The sequence below is a fragment of the Pelodiscus sinensis genome, chromosome 2, assembly GCF_052426305.1.
Source record: "Pelodiscus sinensis isolate ZL-2025 chromosome 2, ASM5242630v1, whole genome shotgun sequence".
NCBI lineage: Eukaryota > Metazoa > Chordata > Testudines > Trionychidae > Pelodiscus > Pelodiscus sinensis.
This window is the reverse complement of record NC_143053.1, coordinates 69,344,819-69,364,211: the sequence shown is the minus strand read 5'-3', so window position 1 is coordinate 69,364,211 and position 19,393 is coordinate 69,344,819. Positions and strand designations below refer to the sequence as shown.

Below are 19,393 nucleotides of genomic sequence, written 5' to 3'. Positions count from 1 at the left end.
TAGAGCGCTTCAACCAGACACTGAAGGCGATGTTGAGGTGATTCGTAGTTGAGGAACCACAAGAATGGGATCACCTACTACCCGCCCTGCTCTTCGCAGTCCGTGAGGTACCCCAGGCTTCCACCGGATTTGTGCCGTTCGAATTGTTGTATGGTAGGAGACCCTGGGGGATCCTGGATCTGCTCAGGGAAACCTTGGAAGATCAGGGATCCAACGCTAGGGGGTCCGTAACCTATATTATAAAACTGCAGGAAAAGTTGCAACGACTCGGGGAGTTCGCTACAGCTAACTTACTGGAAGTTCAAGCCAGGCAAGTGCAGCATTATAATCAAACAGCAAAGGTACGGGAGTTTAACCCCGGTGATAGGGTACTCCTCTTGCTCCCCGTGAGAGAGTCAAAGTTATTAGCATGCTGGCAGGGTCCATTTGAAGTGGTGAAGCGGATCGGCCGCGTAGATTACGAGGTAAGGCTATCGGGCCGGAGGAAGGATACTAAGGTGTACCATGTGAATCTGTTAAAAAGATGGTACCCCAGAGAGGCTTTATTGATTATGCCCCCAGAGCACCAGATAGAATTAGGGCCCGACCCGGGAGGAGCGGTGGGAGATGAAGCCGTGACTATGGGCACCGATTTAGATGAGAAACAAAGGACAGATGTGCGGCAACTAGTTAAGCGATACGCTCACGTCCTGTCCTCCCTACCGGGACGGACGACATTGACAAGTCACCACATAGCCACCAAACCCGGCCAGAAAGTGCGGGACGGGGTTAGACCCTTACCCTATAAGATGTGGGACCCCGTTAAACAAGAGCTTCAGACCATGTTAAATTTGGGCGTCGTTGAGGAGTCCAAGAGTGAGTGGCGGAGTCCTATAGTCCTAGTGCCCAAACCTAATGGAGCACTCTGCTTCTGCATAGACTTCCGTAAAGTCAATGCGATTTCATGGTTTGACGCATACCCAATGCCGCGAGTGGACGTCCTGTTGGAATGGCTAGGGCAAGCCAGATTCCTGTCTACCTTGGACCTCACTAAAGGGTACTGGCAAATCCCGCTCACTCCGGCATCCCGGGAAAAAACAGCTTTTTCGACACCCTTTGGCCTCTTTCAGTTTGTCACGATGCCGTTCGGATTACATGGAGCCGCAGCCACGTTTCAAAGACTAATGGACAAAGTGCTGCGAAATCACCAGGAGTATGCAGTGGCGTATATTGATGATATTATCATCTACAGTTGTTCGTGGGCCGATCATTTACGGCAGGTTGGGGCCATATTGGGGGAGCTAGGAAAAGCGGGCCTAACGGCCAACCCTGGTAAATGCTGCATAGGGCAAAACGAGGTAACCTATCTGGGATACACAGTGGGGGGGTGGGGGGGAGGAAGTGAAGCCCCTAGTGGGAAAGGTACAGGCCTTACAAGAATACAAAGCCCCTTCCACAAAGAGGCAAGTTCGTCAATTTTTAGGGCTAGCTATTTATTATAGGAGATTTGTCCCCCATTTTGCAACAATAGCGGCCCCCCTAACAGAGCTGAAAAGAAATAACCAACTACGGAAAGTCAGTTGGTCCGAACCCTGCGAACGAGCGTTTCAGACGCTTAAACTCCGACTTTCCCAACCTCCGGTGCTAGCACAACCCAACTTCTCGAAACCTTTTATTTTACAGACTGATGCCTCAGAGGTGGGTCTGGGCGCATTGTTGTCGCAGGAAGAAGACGGGGTGGAACACCCCATACTGTATTTGAGCCGTAAGTTGCTCCCCAGAGAACGCCAATATGCAACAATTGAAAAGGAAGCGCTGGCCGTGAGGTGGGCTGTCGAAGCTCTATGGTATTACCTCTTGGGCGCACCCTTCCTCCAAGCACGGACCATGCCCCCTTAAGATGGTTAAGTTCAATGAAGGAAACAAACCTCCGTATAATGCGGTGGTATTTAGCCCTACAGCCTTATGAGTTTGAGGTAGCCCACCGACCAGGTAAGAAGCATAACAACGCAGATTTCTTCTCCAGAACAATGGAAGGAGATGGAAACGAAAACCTAAACCAAGACTTAGAGGGGAAGGTGTGTGACGGGCCGGCCCTGTCACTCGCGCCGCGTCCAGGCAGGCAGGCAGCTCGCACGGCGAGCGAAGAGCCAGGGAAGAGCTGGTTGCATTGCCGCGCATGCGCGGCAAGCCGGGAGCCACTTTTAAACGTGGCCCTGGCACACCTGAAAGGGGGAAACGTGCCCGCAAGGGGGAACGGCGGTGGAGGACACCAAGGAGGGACGGAGGCCACAGGGAGGGGCCGACGGACCGTGGAGGCAGCGGGCAAGCGGAGGACCCAGACAGCGCCTCCCTACCCTCCCCCCGAGACAAGAGGGTGCGTGCTGAGAACCGCGGCAGAGAGCCCGAGCCGGGACTGACCAGACCCCAGGCCACAGAAGGGCAACCAGGCGATGCAAGACCACGGGAGTGACGCCCTGACCTGGACGGTGTCCCTGGACTGGTGAGAGCTGGACTAGAGGGAGCCCTGATATGGGGATCTCGGAGGGGGAGGAGGGCACGGGGGTTAAGTAGCAGGGTCCTGGTCATAGCGGGGCTCGGCCCCGTTATAAGAGAACCCTACTATGCCCTATAGGCCAAGAGAAAAGGGGTCAGGGGTAGCGGGGAGCCCCTCCGTGAACTGAACGCGGGCTCCCTTACCCCACATTCCTACGGGGCTAGAATGGTTCCCCCGTGACAACATGCAATATATTATTCTCAACAGAGGTCATTGCAAAGAATAAATAGAAAATAATATGCATGGGCAGTTGTTAATGTTGTATAATAGAGTCTATATATTTTACAATTCCTTCAGGAGGGCTTAAAAAAAGATAAAGACAGTCCAGTTTTTATTTAAATTTTACCTGAACCATAGCACTTTTTTCAGCTACAAAATACAAACGTGCTCAATTATCTTTGGCTCATTCTCAGAGACTGACAGAACCAATGAGGTAACCTGACTCTCTCAGAACAAATACTTTGCCCAAATAGTTTTCTGAACTCTGAGCAGGAGTGCACATACAAATGCCAAAGTGCAGGTATTTTTTTAGCATGCAACCCTAAATGGTTCCAAGAGCAACCCTCCTGAAAGCAGAAATACAAAATTGTGCCTAGCTAAGCCATTTGCATTGTCCTCCAATTTGTCTTTGGATTCTTTAGCTTTAGTAATGCATTGTTAAATTATAGTTTTTAGAATAGAATTAATTAAGAGATCAGTACAAATGGTAAAATTACTGCACCATGCTCAGAAAGTACTGTCTTACATTCTTAAATTTTGCATTTTTATTACAACTATGACTTTTAAATAAGGAAGAGCAAAAAAATAAAAAAAAAAGAAAATGAAAAGAAAAAAAACCCTCCAAATTCTCTTTTCTTGATGAATTCTTCATTCACCTAGTAGCTCCAATTTTTTTCATGCAGTAGTTTTCTTCAGAAGAAAAAAAAATTATTTAACCCCAGGCATACCATACACTCGTAAGTTCCCTTCTAGTGACACTCAATAGGACTGTCACACAATAATCGTGTTGCAAATCCAGAGATACTTTTTTGTTCCATACAAATTAAACAGTAATAACATTCATGTTGTTGTAGCCATGTTGGTCCCAGGATATTAGAGAAACAAGCTGGTGGGATAACATCTTTTGTTGGACCAAATTCTGTGTAAGCTTGAAAACTCACCAACAGAAGTTGATCCAATAAATGATTTTATTCCATCACCTTTTTTTATAGTATGTAATGTGCTTGTGTCTTTCATCATTTCAAACCTTTGAAAATATAAATGGTTTATATAAAATATAAACATTCCTGTTTAATAATTATAAGTGCAATTATGGCATTATCCATTCTAGTTTGCCTTTAACAGTAACTTTTCTTTTCAATATGGTCACAGTTTTATTGAGTTTAAAGCTGGAACAGAGTATTAAATGAACTTTTCTGGCCTTCTGTATATCCCAAGCCATTATTTGTTACCCAGCTAGTTCAACAGTATGCCCAAGACTTTATTTAGACCAAAGCACCTCAGTTCCCAGGAAACTAAAGATTGTGACACAGTGAAAATGGAGGGAGGTTAAGGTGATTCCAAAGCCTGAGTACCATGCAGTGGCTGGGAACTGATTAGATAAAATATGATCCTAGCAGAAAGAGAAAGGCAAACAATCCTCCATGCTCTGTCAATCTGACCTGGGGAGACAGTTCTTTCTTGGCTCCAGATCTGGCAATCGAATATACCCTGAGCACATGAGAAAGACACATCAGCCAGGCTCCTAAAAGAAAATTCTTCATAGTCCCTCATAGCACCAGTCTGGCCTATCCCACTGAACTTAAATCTCCTGAAAATAACAATAACAATTGGAGGAATACTTTGCAATATCTGAAGAGCTTTAGAGGTTACACACCAGGGTTGTGTCTAGACTGGAAGTTTTTCTGCAAAATCATCTGATTTTGCGGAAAAACTTGCCAGCTGTCTACATTGGCTGCTTGAATTTCTGGAAAAGCACTGACGATCTCATGTAAGATCGTCAGCGATTTTCCTGAAATACTATGCTGCTCCTGTTTGGGCAAAAGTCTTTTTCCGAAAGACTTTTCCGCAAAAGAGCCAGTGTAAGCAGCACAGTAGTGTTTTCCGCAAAAAAGCCCCGATCGCAAAAATGGCGATAAGGGCTTTTTTGCGGAAAAGCGTCCGTGGCCAATCTAGACGCGGTTTTCCAAAAATGCTTTTAACGGAAAACTTTTCTGTTAAAAGCATTTTCGGAAAATCATGCCAGTGTAGACGTAGCCTAGTAGTATTTGAAGAAATATTTCATCACAACTATGAATGATCAGCACATATCATATACATTGGTTTTGCAGATACAATGGAAAATTGTTGAACAGTCCTGTGACATCTTAGAGACTAACACATTTATTAAGTTATGGGCTTTCGTGAGTAAAAACCCATGATCTAATACATTTGTTAGTCTCTAAGGTGTCATAGGAAGGTTTGTTGTTTTTACGGTTAGAGACTAACATGGCTACCCCTCTGAGATTTTTATGATGCAAAAATCTTTAATTTTTCTTCAGTCCTTACTCAGGTGAAACTATCTCTGACTTCAGTGTGTATCATTCTTATTACTTTTTATATATAAAGTGAAATATATTCTCATCCTTAACTTTCTGAATTAGGTTTTCTTTCTGGGATAGTACCATGGTGTGATAAATTCATGTTTTTTTTTTTTTAAATGACAGTTGCTAACAGGACAGGAAATAGCTGGCTCCCTGGTATGACAGTAACTTTCATAGCTAGGGCTGAGGTCCCAGAGTAACTGCAAGATATCCTCTTCATTTGAGAAAGATTTCAGGGAACTGCTTTTTCCTTTAACCAGCCTGTACACTCATTAATGGATCTCCAAGTCACCTTGTTGTTTCAGGCCAATTTCACAAGCCAAATACACATGGAAGGATTGGAGCTTAACTTCATTTACAAGTTTAATTCTTAGGCAAATGGAATGAACAGAGATATCAGCTGGCTGGCAACTACTTTACACATCCTAATGACTTAACCAAATAAACAAACAATGGAGGTGCTAAATGTTCTTATCAGCCTCTTGTAACTACTTGAATCATCTACTCACTGTTTCTCTCTTTTTTTCTTCTTCTTCCCCTGCCCATCCTGTTTTCTCTTTTTTTCCTTCCTCTTCCCCTTTAATTACTCTTGGATCTGGACTTTTAATATTCCAGTCAGCTGAAGAAGTGGGTTGTGCCCACAAAAGCTCATGATACCATCTACATGTTTTGTTCATCTTTAAGGTGCTACTAGACTATTTGTTTTTTTAAGTTTTTCCTGGATTGATTGTTAGCCATGGTTAACAAGATCCTCAGCTAGTGTAAACTATTATAGCATCATTGACTTCACTAGAACTATGACAATTTACATAAACAGAAGATCTGCCCCCTCAGAGTTTAATTACTGGAATGAGAATAACAAAGCCAAGGTATCCTACTTGATAAGAGAAAAATAGACATTCTTACTGAACTTTGGAAAGGTCTTATTCCATTTACATTCATGCTGCAACATTTACTAGACCTACTTATTCCTAGATAAATGCCGTCTCCCTAAAATTGTATAAAATTCCTTTGTTAGCTTTTCCATTTCTGTAGTTTTGAGCATGGATACTCATATGTTCAGGAAAAATAACGGTAGTAGGAAAAATACCAATAATAGTACATAATTACAAGACGCATAAAGAATATGTTTGAAAGGGACCTGTCAGTTTATTTCAAGATGTTGCATAAAAAAAGCACTATCTGGGCAATAATTTCCCTAAATGGGCCTAATTTTGATTTAATTGACTCTACTGCATTTGGGATGAGTACATCATTAAGTAAAATGGGTCACTTCTATTGCCTTAACCTATTCTATTTTATTTTATTTTTAAAGTTAAATTTGATATTTAATAGCATAATCTCTTGCTTTCTGTTTTACAACTGGTATTTGATGGAAACAATCATTTTCTTCTATCATTGCTCATATTTATATGAAGTAATAATCCCACTTTATGCATTGGGGACACACCCTTATATCTTCACAAGTAATAATGTTGGAATTCATTTGTCTACTATCCCCAAAAGTGAAAAGCGAAAATGAAGTGTCTATATACACATTTATCATTAAAACTCTGACCACCTGATAAGTTTCTAGACATACTGACAACTTTAAAAACAGCAGAAATACATCTCCTCTGTTACTTTGGATTGCACATTCAGTTGGACGGTCACTCTCCTTACTCCACAAAGCACTGACTGCTTGGCATTCATACTGGCCTTGATCATGCTGGGCCACATGTACAATACACAATGTTCCAGGAGACAGAGCAGTGTGACGTCCATCAGGAGGGAGCTGATTTCCTGCCATGTGTCAAACAACTGAGACATAAATTTAGTAAATTGCACTTATTTGTGTACTTATCATACCTTTATTTTAATTAACATCTTGGGAGGCAATATATATTAAAGGACATTCCCTTAAAAATACTCACCATGGTTAATTGTGAACATTTTATTCTTTCCCTTCAAATTCCACCACTGGTGGCCTTTTTCCATTTTCTTTTTAATTTAGTCATACTTTTAAAAAATTGAAATTTCTAGCAACTTAGCATACAACTCAAAGAACATTTGATCACATTTTATAATGCCAATTTTGGCAGGGCTAATGTTCATTATTTAGACTTTATTATGAAAAAAGATCCAGTCCACTAAATGAGACTCTGAAAGATCAAGCAGTCCAATGAATTGTTATAGTGGTTTTTTACCTCTGAAAAGCGTAAATGGTTTAATTTTAGTATCTGCTGAGAGCACTTGAGTGAAGAACAATGGGTTATTGAGCAATATGAGTTGCTTGCTTCAATGTCATAGACAGATAATGAGCTATTCATCATCTTGCTAATAATGTTGCTTTTTACTGAGGAGTGTGCCAACAGAGAGAACACTCTGGTGATTTGAAGGAGAGCCAGAGTAGATAGGTGTTGGACTACAATAATAATAATAATTAGTTGCCATATAATGCTTTTACTCCATGTGTCTCCAAATGCACTTTAGACACAGGAGGTAAGCGTTACGATAATTATTGTTTTACAGATGAGGAAACTGAGCACAGAAAGGTGAACTAATTTGAACAAAGTCAATTTAAATAGAACAGTGTCATAGCCAGGAAAAGAATGCAAGTCCACTGCTCTGTTGACTAGGAAACACCCCCCTTCAATAAACCTGAATACTTGGTAAGGATTCAAACGATTTGAGGAAGCAATACAAATGTGCCTATGAAAAAAGTAATAAGAAACTAGTTACAAATTGAGCCTTCTTTTCTTTAACTTCCATATTACCACTAGTATAGCTAGTGCCGGAAGAAATGAAATTAATTGACATTAAGGTTTTTGTGTAATAGGATAAAATTCCATATTTACTAAATAAATAAAACTCATCCATTTAATCGCAGGGTGATTATATCAGTATTAATTCCAAATGTAATTTGGATTGCACCATATTCAATGCTGAAGATTATGTGGTATTGAGTTGTTTGCTAACCTGAAACTTTATTGCCAAACCAACCGTTTGAGTTATTTCCTCATTTCTAGTAAAATTACTAAGCAAACGCTGTAACCCATCATTGCTATTTAGCAACCTCATTCCATGAGGACAAATCCTTGTGTATTGAGTGAGCCCTTGCAAGCCCCAATAATTTCAATGGCAGATTGTGGCCAATGGTGCAATTTATCACATAATAATAAATTGGTTACATATGCACGGGCTCTGAAAGAAGATGGATCCAAAATACTAACATACTGACGGGGATGAACTTATTTTACTATTTCTTGCTTGAAAATAACTATTCAATCTAAAAAGAAGAAGCAGATATTATGAAGAAGTGAACTTTAACATCTATAGATATTTCCAAAATTACATAGAGCTAAGCTCTATCCTTAGTTAAGCATGCAAAATTGAACTCAAGATGCACATGCTTTGCCAAGGGCAGAGATCCACCCAATATACGAAAAAAAAAAAGACTTGAAACAGGCAAAGTGAGATTTTTGTTAAATAGTAATATTATATTTGATCACTATTAATTTTACAGTATGCAAAATTATTCTACCAGTCAGCATCTCATTGTAAATATACATTATATAAGGCCCCAGCTCCAGAGAGTTTATGGACCTACAACAACAACAGCAACATACCTGTGAGGCTAGAAAGGAAAACAGAAAGACAAACTAAGTTACAGGATAGCACATTCAGAAATAAGGTGGGCATAGAATGACTGAACAGGAGGTAGATTGATCTGGGTTTTTTAATCATATGTATATAAAATAAATGACTTATAAACATGTTGCCTTCATCCAACTTCTTGTGAGTACTGCAGTAGGAGGAGTTGGCCTTAAGGAGGAATTTAAATTACAAGAGGAAGATTGCCTGGCAAACCATGTCTATGAGGGAATTCCAGGCATGGGTATAGGTATGTAAGTGGACAAAGGCACAGAGACCAGAATCATTGACAGATCAGACAACGTGAGGTTTTTGTGCATGTGTTGACATAAGAGATGAGGTCAGATAAATACATATTGTTTTAAATTTCCCAATTTCAGTAATTCTACCAATATTTTCTTGATATACTTAATAACCATAAAGTGTTGGAAGCTGTTTTTATTTATTTTTCATTATTTTTCAGCACAGAAATATGAGCTCACATATATTTGGTTATACCAGATTTGGTCTAGGCAGTCTCAGGAAGAGGATTACCATCTGCTTCACAGTGGAAATCTACTGTGTGCCCTTCTATCGCCTCCTGATTATAGGGGCTTACTGTAAACTGCGGAGGAGCTAAACTGAAAAAATAATAAATGCTTGAAATTAACACACCGTGCATATGTAAATCATGTCATGTATTTTCCTTTACTGCCAAGGAAACAAAGTGTTCTTTATGTTACCATTAAAGTACTGAAAGCAGCTAAAATAACAGCAATATAAGCTTCAGGGGGTAGCCGAGTTAGTCCGTACAGGAAAAAACAACAAATGGTCTGGTAGCATTTTATAGACAAACAGAACATGTAGATGGTATCATGAGCTTTCGTGGGCACAGCCCACTTCCTTAGATGACCAGAGTAATATAAATATGTTTATAAACCATAAACTCATTCTTTTCAGAAGAATATTTTAACAATGTAACAAGAATCATCACACACAAAAACTTTGAGAGAGCATGGCTTGCAAGAACGATATGTGTCACGGGTCCATTAAGACTAAACCTTTTTTTGAAAGGAATAGAGGTGGGACTCTGAACTCCAACAATATACAGCTCTGGCTCCTAGCAGAATTTTCCTATTTATAGTGGATAGTAGCGAAACATGTTCCTAAAAGAACAGCATTCATTTTTTATAGAACCTTATGCAAAAATCAACAAAAGAAACATTCTGAAACCAAAACTCGTGTGTGATAGCAACATCAGTAAGGAATAACACAGGAGACTTCCACAATTCTTCCTCTGTCAGAGAAGCACCAACGTTGAAAGCCAGATGTCATCTGGTTTATCACAGAACAACTCTTTTGTTTTGGAGTCCAAAGGGGGCCCTTGCACCCTCCATTTACAGAATGCTAAGTACATGGATGGAGACTACTGTTACTGCTGCGGGGGTGACTTTATAGGAATTGCTGGTGAAAGTGCTTCCCAATGCCTCTTTCACAGTGGTCCTAACTACAGGGCAATACCCCAACAACATAGCTTGTGGAATGAGGAAGCCTAATCCGAACTAGCTACTCCGTGCCGCGTGTAGCCGCGCGGCACAGGGTTCGAACTAGCTGGGATTTAAAAATGGCGGCACCCGGCTTATGCAAATGAAGCCTGGGAAATTCAAATCCTGGGCTTCATTTGCAAGTGCGGTATGCCTACATTACCCCGCTAGTTCGAATTAGCGGGGTAGTGTAGACATACCCTGAGACATGTACATGCTACCTTTTTCTTAGATCTGTCATTAAATATCGCATTCTAGCACAAGTTTTATTTTTAAATTACAATTGTTCTTTTAATTTTGCTCTTACTCTGCTGGTTTTGAGTTTGTACACCAGAAGAGTCTTTGTTTATTCATTTGGGGACATCAGTATTGTTTGCTCAAGGCAAAATTTCTTTTTTTCTTTTTTCTGACTGATGCAATATGACAATTTCTTATGAAAGTAACTTGCAAAATGGTCCCCACCAAATTAAATTTTTAGTTTGCTTAGGCAGATAGGAATAATATGGTTTTAACAAGTATCTTCAGTGTTTGTAAACAATTACCCAACTATGTGAGCACCTGTCAATTTGCAAAAGGCCATAATACACGTAGACAGCAGCTTCTTCTGAAACAACTTCCCTTCTGAGCAACATGCTTTGACTATGATATAACCAGTGTAAACATACCAAGAGACTCCTCTGGAACAGTTTGCATCTTGGGTGAGGGTATGTGTATTTCTTCCACAAATCTTCAGATATCACTGAATTAAAGAGGACTTAAAAAACATTATCTGAGTTTCATATAACACTTGAGTATACTAAGTGACATCTATAACATTTTTACAAAAAGCCCCAAACAAACGAACACCCTAGCACTTAAAATAAGGAATAATATGCATTCAGGAACAAGGAATTTTAAAGACAACAGGACATGCTAAATCTTACACATCTTACATTATGAATAAAGGCATTATTTGCTCAAATATAAAGAAATGCATATTTCATCACAACATCTTCGATTTTTTAAAATGTGAATATTTTTGTTATCTTGTTTGCAGTATCTAAATATTATAGGGATTTTTTAAATGGGGAAAATGTCAGTTAATCTATCAATTGCTAGCAGAATTTTGGGTAAATTACTTTTATGATTACCGATTATTGAGCATAATGAGAGATGGAAGGTTTGAAGTGTGCTGACATTCAATTAGTCTACTGAGCATCACTTTTCATAACCGTTAGGACTAAGGCAAAGACAATTTCAGTCTTTTTGAGGGAAATTATTGTTTTATACATACAGGGACTGTCAGCTGAATCTCAACCTTTATTAAATCAGGTAAAAGCCCAGCCCCTCCTGGCTTCACATCCTTTCAAGCTACCCTAAAATTAGGGAGGGGGGAATGAAATACCTGTGTCCCCCAACACACACAAGAATTTGGTGTATTTTAAGGACTGAATAATCTACCCAAAGAAGGGAGGTAGTTGGCAGGAAGCGAGCAGGCTGAAGTGGGAAGGGAGAGGCAGAAGTGTCACAGATCAGAAATAGTAAAGTCAGAAATGCCCTGCATTCAGCAATAGTGGTCACGGATTGAGTGATGAGGGTAGTGGGAAATGTGAGTAAGGTGTGTGAAGGAATATTGTGACAACCCCCACCCTCATTCCTTTAAGAAGATAGAACTGCCTGCTGAAGAAGAAACCTGTCTTTCCTAGAAAGATAAGGGTTTGCTAAAGAGGATCTTAAGCCAAGGAAGCAGCTACTGAACCCCATATTGAACTTTAAGCAGTTTTTTCTACTGGCTACCTCTGGGCTCCCTTCTCAGTCAGCAGCTCTTTGGCTGGCCACTGAAAGGAAAGGGAAAGGAGAGGGGACTGTGAGTCTCCTCTATGGTACGCCTCATGGTGCGAAGTATTTGTACATCAGACCCCAGAAACCAGTCATTGACTCACCCTGAGGCTTTACAAAAAGCATCTCCTCTCCATTTGGTGTTTGGCTTGTACCAAGTATGCTTAGTAACACTGCTGAAGCCTCTGTCCAAACCCCTCCCCCATTATGGCATGCATAGGTTGCCCCCTCCCCACCAAAATTCTGAAATGGTGCCCTTGTGACTGGGGAAAGGACTGTATTAAGTCAGATTAAAGCTGTTGTGAAGGAATATGCATGTCTTTATACGAAATAAGACTATTTATTTATTATATGTGGTGATGTTATTAACTATTCATCCTTCACCTTTTTTAGTTCTTAGTTTTGTAAATGTTGTGATAGGTGACAATGTGGTTGTTACTTAGCAAGCTTTGTTTGTAAATGTAATAGTTTTTGCTTTAGTTACTTGTTCTCTCCCCCACCTCCCCCCCCCCACCCTTTTGCACAGGTAAATATATACATGTTAATTTTTTAATAACTAGGATGTATGCAGCAACAGATTGGTTAACTTCTTTTATACCTTTAATTAAATAATCAGTCTAACTTCATTCAGGCCTGAATTCAGAAAAGTACTGTGTTTTTCTCATCTGTAGGTCTCAGAGCACTCCCAGTAAGCAAGCATGATTAGTCTGATTTTGCAGTTGGCTTCGCTAAGTACAGATATATGATGCTATTTCTGTGAGACATTATGGTCTAATGCATAAGACATGGATAAAATGCCTCAGGGTATGTCTACACTGCAACTGGGAATACCTGAGCTAGCTTTGACTGAGCTGGCATGCCTAAAAATAGCAAGGTAGTGATATGACACAGGCAGCAGCATGGGCTAGCCACCTGAATACAAAGCTAAAGTCCTGGGTGGGCTTGTACTTGAACACAAGCCTGCGCCACCAGTTCTGCTGTTGTAGCAACTGGAATATGTGCTTCAGTCATGCCCAATTGCTCTGTAGACCTACCTTTAGAGACCTACCTTTAGTTCTGTGTATGGCTTTCTCTCACAAGCATCCCATGAAACTGCTGGCAAGTAATTTTAACTTTTTGTTCCTTAGCTAGCTCATCTGGAAAATAAATCTGTACACTTTGCACCTAAGATATGGCGGAGTTTTGATGAAAATGCAAGGGAGATATCATCATAAAGGACCCTGAAGTTCCCTCATTTTTTATTAAATAGGCCAAGAGTTCAATGAAAAAAGCATTAAGTAACTCTTTCACCATGAGTTACTTATTGAAAATGAATTCTGTTGAATTTTCATAACAAGTCTCCTAAAGAGCGATGTAGAAAAAATACACGTACACATGTGCGCGCGCGCACACACACACACACGCACACTATATTGCTAGTCCACAAGTGCTGGAATTCATAATAATTAGTACCTGAAAACAGACTAGTACACATGTACAATGATTGGTTAATATTTACTTGTTATGTATCCAAACGACCTTGGGTTTAGGATTTCCTTCTGCCTTGCAGGTAAAGTAGGCAGTATTCCCTGGGGTAACATCTACATCCTGTGGCTCAGAAGTAATACAAGGTTTATCTGTAAGAAAAAGAAAAGGTAAGAACAAAAAAGTCACCAATATTTTAACATGGACTTTTGGAGGGAAAACATAATTTTTCAACATGATCTAAAAATGTTGGTGAACATAAATAATCTTAGAAATTCAAAAAATGCTGTTTGTCTAAAACACTCCACATCATTTACATCCAAAACCTCATAATATAACTGATGTAATGTGAGAACAGAATGGGAGGGAGGAAGTAGCAGCTGAGAACTGCAGGGTATAATCTTGAGATACGATCTCTAGCACCCAGTGGTGACCTGCAACCAGGCTGATACAAGTAGGGATACAGATGATTTAGGATACAGCCATGTACATCAAGAGAGATGACTGGGGTATCGCTTTTGAGTGCACCCTCAAAATGGGTGTTTCTGGCCCCCTGGATGCTTTTCTGGAATGGACTATGCAGGTGAGTGGGAGGAGAAAGAGCATCAACAATTAAAGCTTGTGTTGCCTTCTCTTCTGCTGTCAAGGCCTTGGCTGCAGGGCTGGCCAGAACTTCTTCCTTGCAGGCTGTGGTATGTGCATACCCAGTTACCAAAGGGTGGCCTGAGTATCTTTCAATCCATTCAGACTCATGTCCATTTGCTCTTCAGAGAGTCCATTCCCATCAAATAGGAGGTCCTGGATGAGATTAATGTTCCCTCTAAGCTTGGCAGCAGCATGGCTTCACAGGTGATGAATCAGCCCGCCCAGTCAGAGGCTCAGGGCTCCATACACAGAGCTGACTGACTGGGCAGGGCTGATTAATCATCTGTGAAGCTGTGCTGCCCCGCAGCTTAGAGGGAACACTGACTTAAGTCTGCATTTCTTGGGAGAGACCAGCAGCCTGAAGCCGGGACTGCACCTTGTGACCCCTGTCAATGAGACTACCCTAGCCACCATGTCCCACACCATTTGAAGAGAGCATCTTACTGCCCCAGTACTTTCCTCTTCCAGGGTGCCGAATTCCTGGGCCAGATCTTGGGGCAGGGACTCCTTGAATATATGGAGGGAGTTCCATGAGTTAAAATTGTACATGCCCAAAAACCCTGGTGGTTCATATGGAATTGCAGGCTTCTGAATGAATTTTCCTTCTGAAAAGGTCTTTTCTTTTATCCTCTTTATTTCTGGGGGTTGAGCTGATGTGCTCCTTATTGTACTTTTTGTTTGCTGTGGAGATGACCAGTGAATCCGGAGGAAGGTGGGCATATAGGTATCTGAACCTTTGGCCAGGACAAAATACTTTTTGGCCCTTTCGGAGGTATAAGTGATGGATGGATGGAATTTGCCCAAGGGCATTGGTAATTTTCAGGACCTCATCATGTAGGGGTAGGGACCAAGAGCACATAGAACAAGGCGTCCACCTGCAAGGCCACCTCCTTTACCTCTAGGCTCAAGTTCTCAGCCACCCATCAAAGAAGGGCCTGGTGTTCTTTAAAATCATCCAGTGGGATGCCTCTTGAGGGTCCCACCATCACCTTGCCCATGGTGGAGGATGATGATTGTACTGCCAGTGAGGCCTCAGGCCATTACTCCCCCATGAGAGAAGGAGATTTTGGGGTGGGAACTGGCTCTTCTATACTGACCTCTGAGTGCATTTCCAATATCAAGCACTGTGCCACTGGTATCATCAATTGTTTGGAGGTGGTGGCTGATGAGTGATGTGAAGAGGGCATTGTAATCACAGGCATGTCCCATGTGCTCTGTAACAGGTTCAGTCCTGTCAGCGAGCACTCCTTAGTGGCTATAAGGAGGCTCACAACAATAACCTCGCCCACTCTGGGTGAGATACAGTCCAATTGGCGGTAGAAGTCCAGGGTTCCCCCCTTGCCCGGGGCTCTTCCACACTGCTATAAGCTAGCCTCCTTTTGCAGGATCTAGCCTTGGTTCATTGAAAAGGTCCAGCTCCCACTCGGAGCTGGCCCAGGTGCTGATGCTCCCAGCCAGCCTAGAGTTCTGGCCAGGTTGAGCTCCAGGAAGAAACTGACTGACCTTCACCCAGCAGCTCCTTATATACCAGGCTTCTGAACCCTGATTGGCTGCAGGGCCGGCTGCCCTTCTGCCCTGCTTGGAGGCTCTCCCCACTGTCCCTGCTGCTGGCCAGGGTGCTGAATGGCCTCCAACTAGGGCTTAAACCCCAAAGACAAGGGCATGCTCCACTTCAGGCGAAGTCACCAATGGGACTCTAACATCTAACTACACTTAACAACTACTCTCACTACTATAAACAAACTATTCACAAGAACCTAAGGCTCAAAGTCAAGAGATGAAACAGCTGGCCCATGCTATGCAAGGAAAGGCACTCTGACTAACTGCCACAGGCAGTATGAAAAAACTGAGAGGACATAGGGCTGGTGGCACCTGATACACTGCATGAGTGCAATACTCAAAAAGGCACCATTGCTAACCCTATTGGTACTGCAAAGGAAAAAATCTTTGACGACATGTGCACATGGGTCGTCATGAGCAAGTAGTCAGAGAGGAACATTGCCATGTTCATTTTCCTCTGGCTGTGATATCTGTTTCCATGTCATCGTGTGATAGTTTACAATGATAGAAGAGCTCTTGCTCTCTCTCATTCTTGAGCTACATTTTTCAGTGCATGTAAGAAAAGGTGGATGGAAAATATGCTTTGGAAGCAGAAATTTTAATTAACATTTTAATATCATGAAATAGTAAGTACCTTAAAACTCTCATAATAAAACTGGGATTTTGGTCACCTTAATCTACCATAAAAGCACATAGAAGTAATGGATATTAAATTAGACTACACTGCCAATCATCTGATACTTGACATTAATTTAATTTGAACATAATTGAGTTTCAGAATACTTCGCTTATCAATTAAAATCTAGAAGTGACAGATGTTCAGACAGACGTTACAACTTTCACAGTAAATGGCATATTTTTTCTGTAGCTTTCTCTGCTGCCTATAAGCCTTCAATTCTTTTTAATCTCTTAATCACATCATTTCAGCCACACAGACTCCCATACTTGACTAGATAAATACATCATTAAAAGATTGTTAATTAGATATATTTAATTCAAATAGATACATCTAGTTATCTTGGTTTTTATAAATAAATGTTTATAACTCCAAAAGAGCATCCTACAGGAACCACAGAGTTGAACTGGATCATTTGGATTCTGCCTTCAGTAAAGAGTAAAAGAGATCATTCTACAGGACATAGAACAGAGTGTGCTCCTGGAGGAATTCTACACCATGCTGTGTACACAGAATTCATGTCTCCTGCAGATTTCTTTGCTTCCCCACAGAAAACTGACCTTCTGATAGGAAAGCAAAGGAAAGCTGAATAAGTGCAAATGCATTGTTTCAGGCACCCAGAGCAGCCAGTGGGGAGGTAAATCATCTAAGAGGAGAGCTGGGGAAACCCCAGCCATTGGCCCCTTCTCTGTGCTGGACTCTGTTCTTTTTCTCCTGTACGGAGCATCCACAGCCAGGTAAGGCTCATCCCCACAAACCTCCCCCAACTGCAGGAAGGTCTGTACCACTCCCATCTCTTGATTCCTGACCTCATCGCTTTCTCAGCCTTGGAGGGAGGGCTCGCTGCATGGGAAACTACTCCCCATCTGTCCAACCCCCATGAATATGAAACACTCACACATCGAGACCACTCACTGAGACTTACTCCTCTTGCACCTGAATCCCACCCTACAAATCTTCATTCTCTTCATCCAGACCCCCACTCTGCCAAATCTCATGACCCTGCACCTAGAATCCCACCTCTTCACCAGACCACCTCCTATCTACCCCGATTAGTTGCACTTGGACCTTCACCCCATCAAGCCATGTTTCGCCCTCATCCAGACCTCCTGCTGAGTCCCATCTCCCCCACCTTCACAACCACCTTCACACAGTCCCCCTGCATCCAGAAACCCACAGAGAGTCCCTATGTGTCTAGATACTCTCCCAAACCTTGTATCAGACCATCCACACTCAGAACGCCTCACAGAAAGTCTTCTCACCTCATATCTGCTTCCAGACTTGAACCTTGCCAGAATGAGCCTCCTTTCCTCACACCTAAATTGGGGGACATGGATAGGCATGTGCGCAAGACTTTGTCCCTCTTGCCTGCTGTATTGATATGCATAGCACAGAAGCACAGGGTCTAGGGTGTTTCAGGGGAAGGCTCGGCTGTTGTGCTGAGTCAGGGTTGGGTGCAGCCTTACCAGCAAGTCCATATTTTGGGGCTGAGAGCTTCAGGGTGATCTTCCACCTCCATGCAGCCTGTGCTCAGCATTGACATATGGGAGACTCCACTTTCATTAAGTATTGTGGCAAATGTAATTGTAGACTCTCCACTGAATAACTTCTCTTTCTACATGTACACACTCACAAACACAGTGCTAGACACAGCAAATAATGAGGGATGTCTTTTTCTTTACTCACTCTTAATAATCCCTTTCAAAGCATGGTGCATATGGAGAAGCACATGCATAAATCTTGGCAGGATGGGTGCAATACCATACAACCAATGTGAATGCAGACTAAGACAATGGCCCTTGGTGTCTGAGTGATAACATGTGAGAACTTTGTTAATTTGCCCACACACAATAACAAATACTCCCTAACATGATGTCCTTTATTTTATAAGTACAGTGTAGTTCTCTTTTTTATAATACTCAATAGAGTTGTAGTAATATAAGACTTCATGACAATCAATTCGATAAAATCTTTGCAGAGAAATTGGAAGAAACTATTTTCTGTACACTATTTATTGGGATGAGTCTAGTTTAGTTTTTAAGTTGAACAATAAAATGATCATAATCATAGACTTCAAGTTCTTCATTTTAAAGACTGAGTAAACCAAAAGAACTGAGTAAACCAAAAGCACATATTTATAAGCATTTCAAAGAAATGACCATAAAAATAAACAAAATAAGAGTAAGTTTATTTTCCAGAATACATAAAAAAATAGATAACTGAAGGCTTAAAGCCAAAAGGCACACAAACAATTTTCTCTCCAAAAATTCATGCAGCCAACCTTACTCACCACAGTTGAATTCTTCCACTATTAACGATGCAAGAGACCTGCCCTGAAGTCTCCTGGGATACTGACATGTGGCAACAGCCTGAGTATTTCCTTTTCTGGTATATTCTTTTATTAGTTCAGCCAACCACATTAATTCACAGTCACAAAGTAAGGCATTAGAATCCAAGCGCCTGTGCATACATGAAATAAAAACAATTGTCTAGGATGAATATTAAATAACATGTCACCAACTTGTTTATAGTTAACATTAAAGTAGTAAAGGTGATTACAGTTCCTTAAAAATAAATAGATAATTTCTCAATAGATAATCTCTGTATGTCTATATCTGTGTACACACACACACATATACACATATTATATATGGACACACACTTTAAATGCTTTGGCTTGTTGCATTTTGATTTCCTTTCTTCCTTTCTCAAGGTTACAATATATTCCTTAAAAATCATTTGTCAGCAATATGTTGGCATAAAAATGTACTCTCAAAAACAGTAAGCTGTCTTTCAGCTCCAGTATAATTCAGCACAGAACATTAATAGCCAAAAGGTGGAAATATCCATTAGAAAATCTGGCTATGTATCAGAAGGGGTCAAGCTACACATATTGGTGTTTCCGTCTGAAAGGACTGGTATGTAAGTAACACCTCTGTTTTGTGGAGTTTATTTA

The 19,393-nt window shown here is 41.2% G+C and overlaps 1 protein-coding gene across 1 annotated transcript in view; it reads right to left on the bottom strand.

Moving 5' to 3' along the window:
* PXDNL (peroxidasin like) overlaps positions 1 to 19,393 on the bottom strand; it is a 109,052-nt gene that overhangs the window by 15,871 nt on the left and 73,788 nt on the right. Inside the window, 2 exon segments of the mRNA XM_089776000.1 lie at positions 13,591 to 13,708; positions 18,728 to 18,897. Coding sequence (XP_089632126.1) covers positions 13,591 to 13,708; positions 18,728 to 18,897 — 288 coding nt within the window.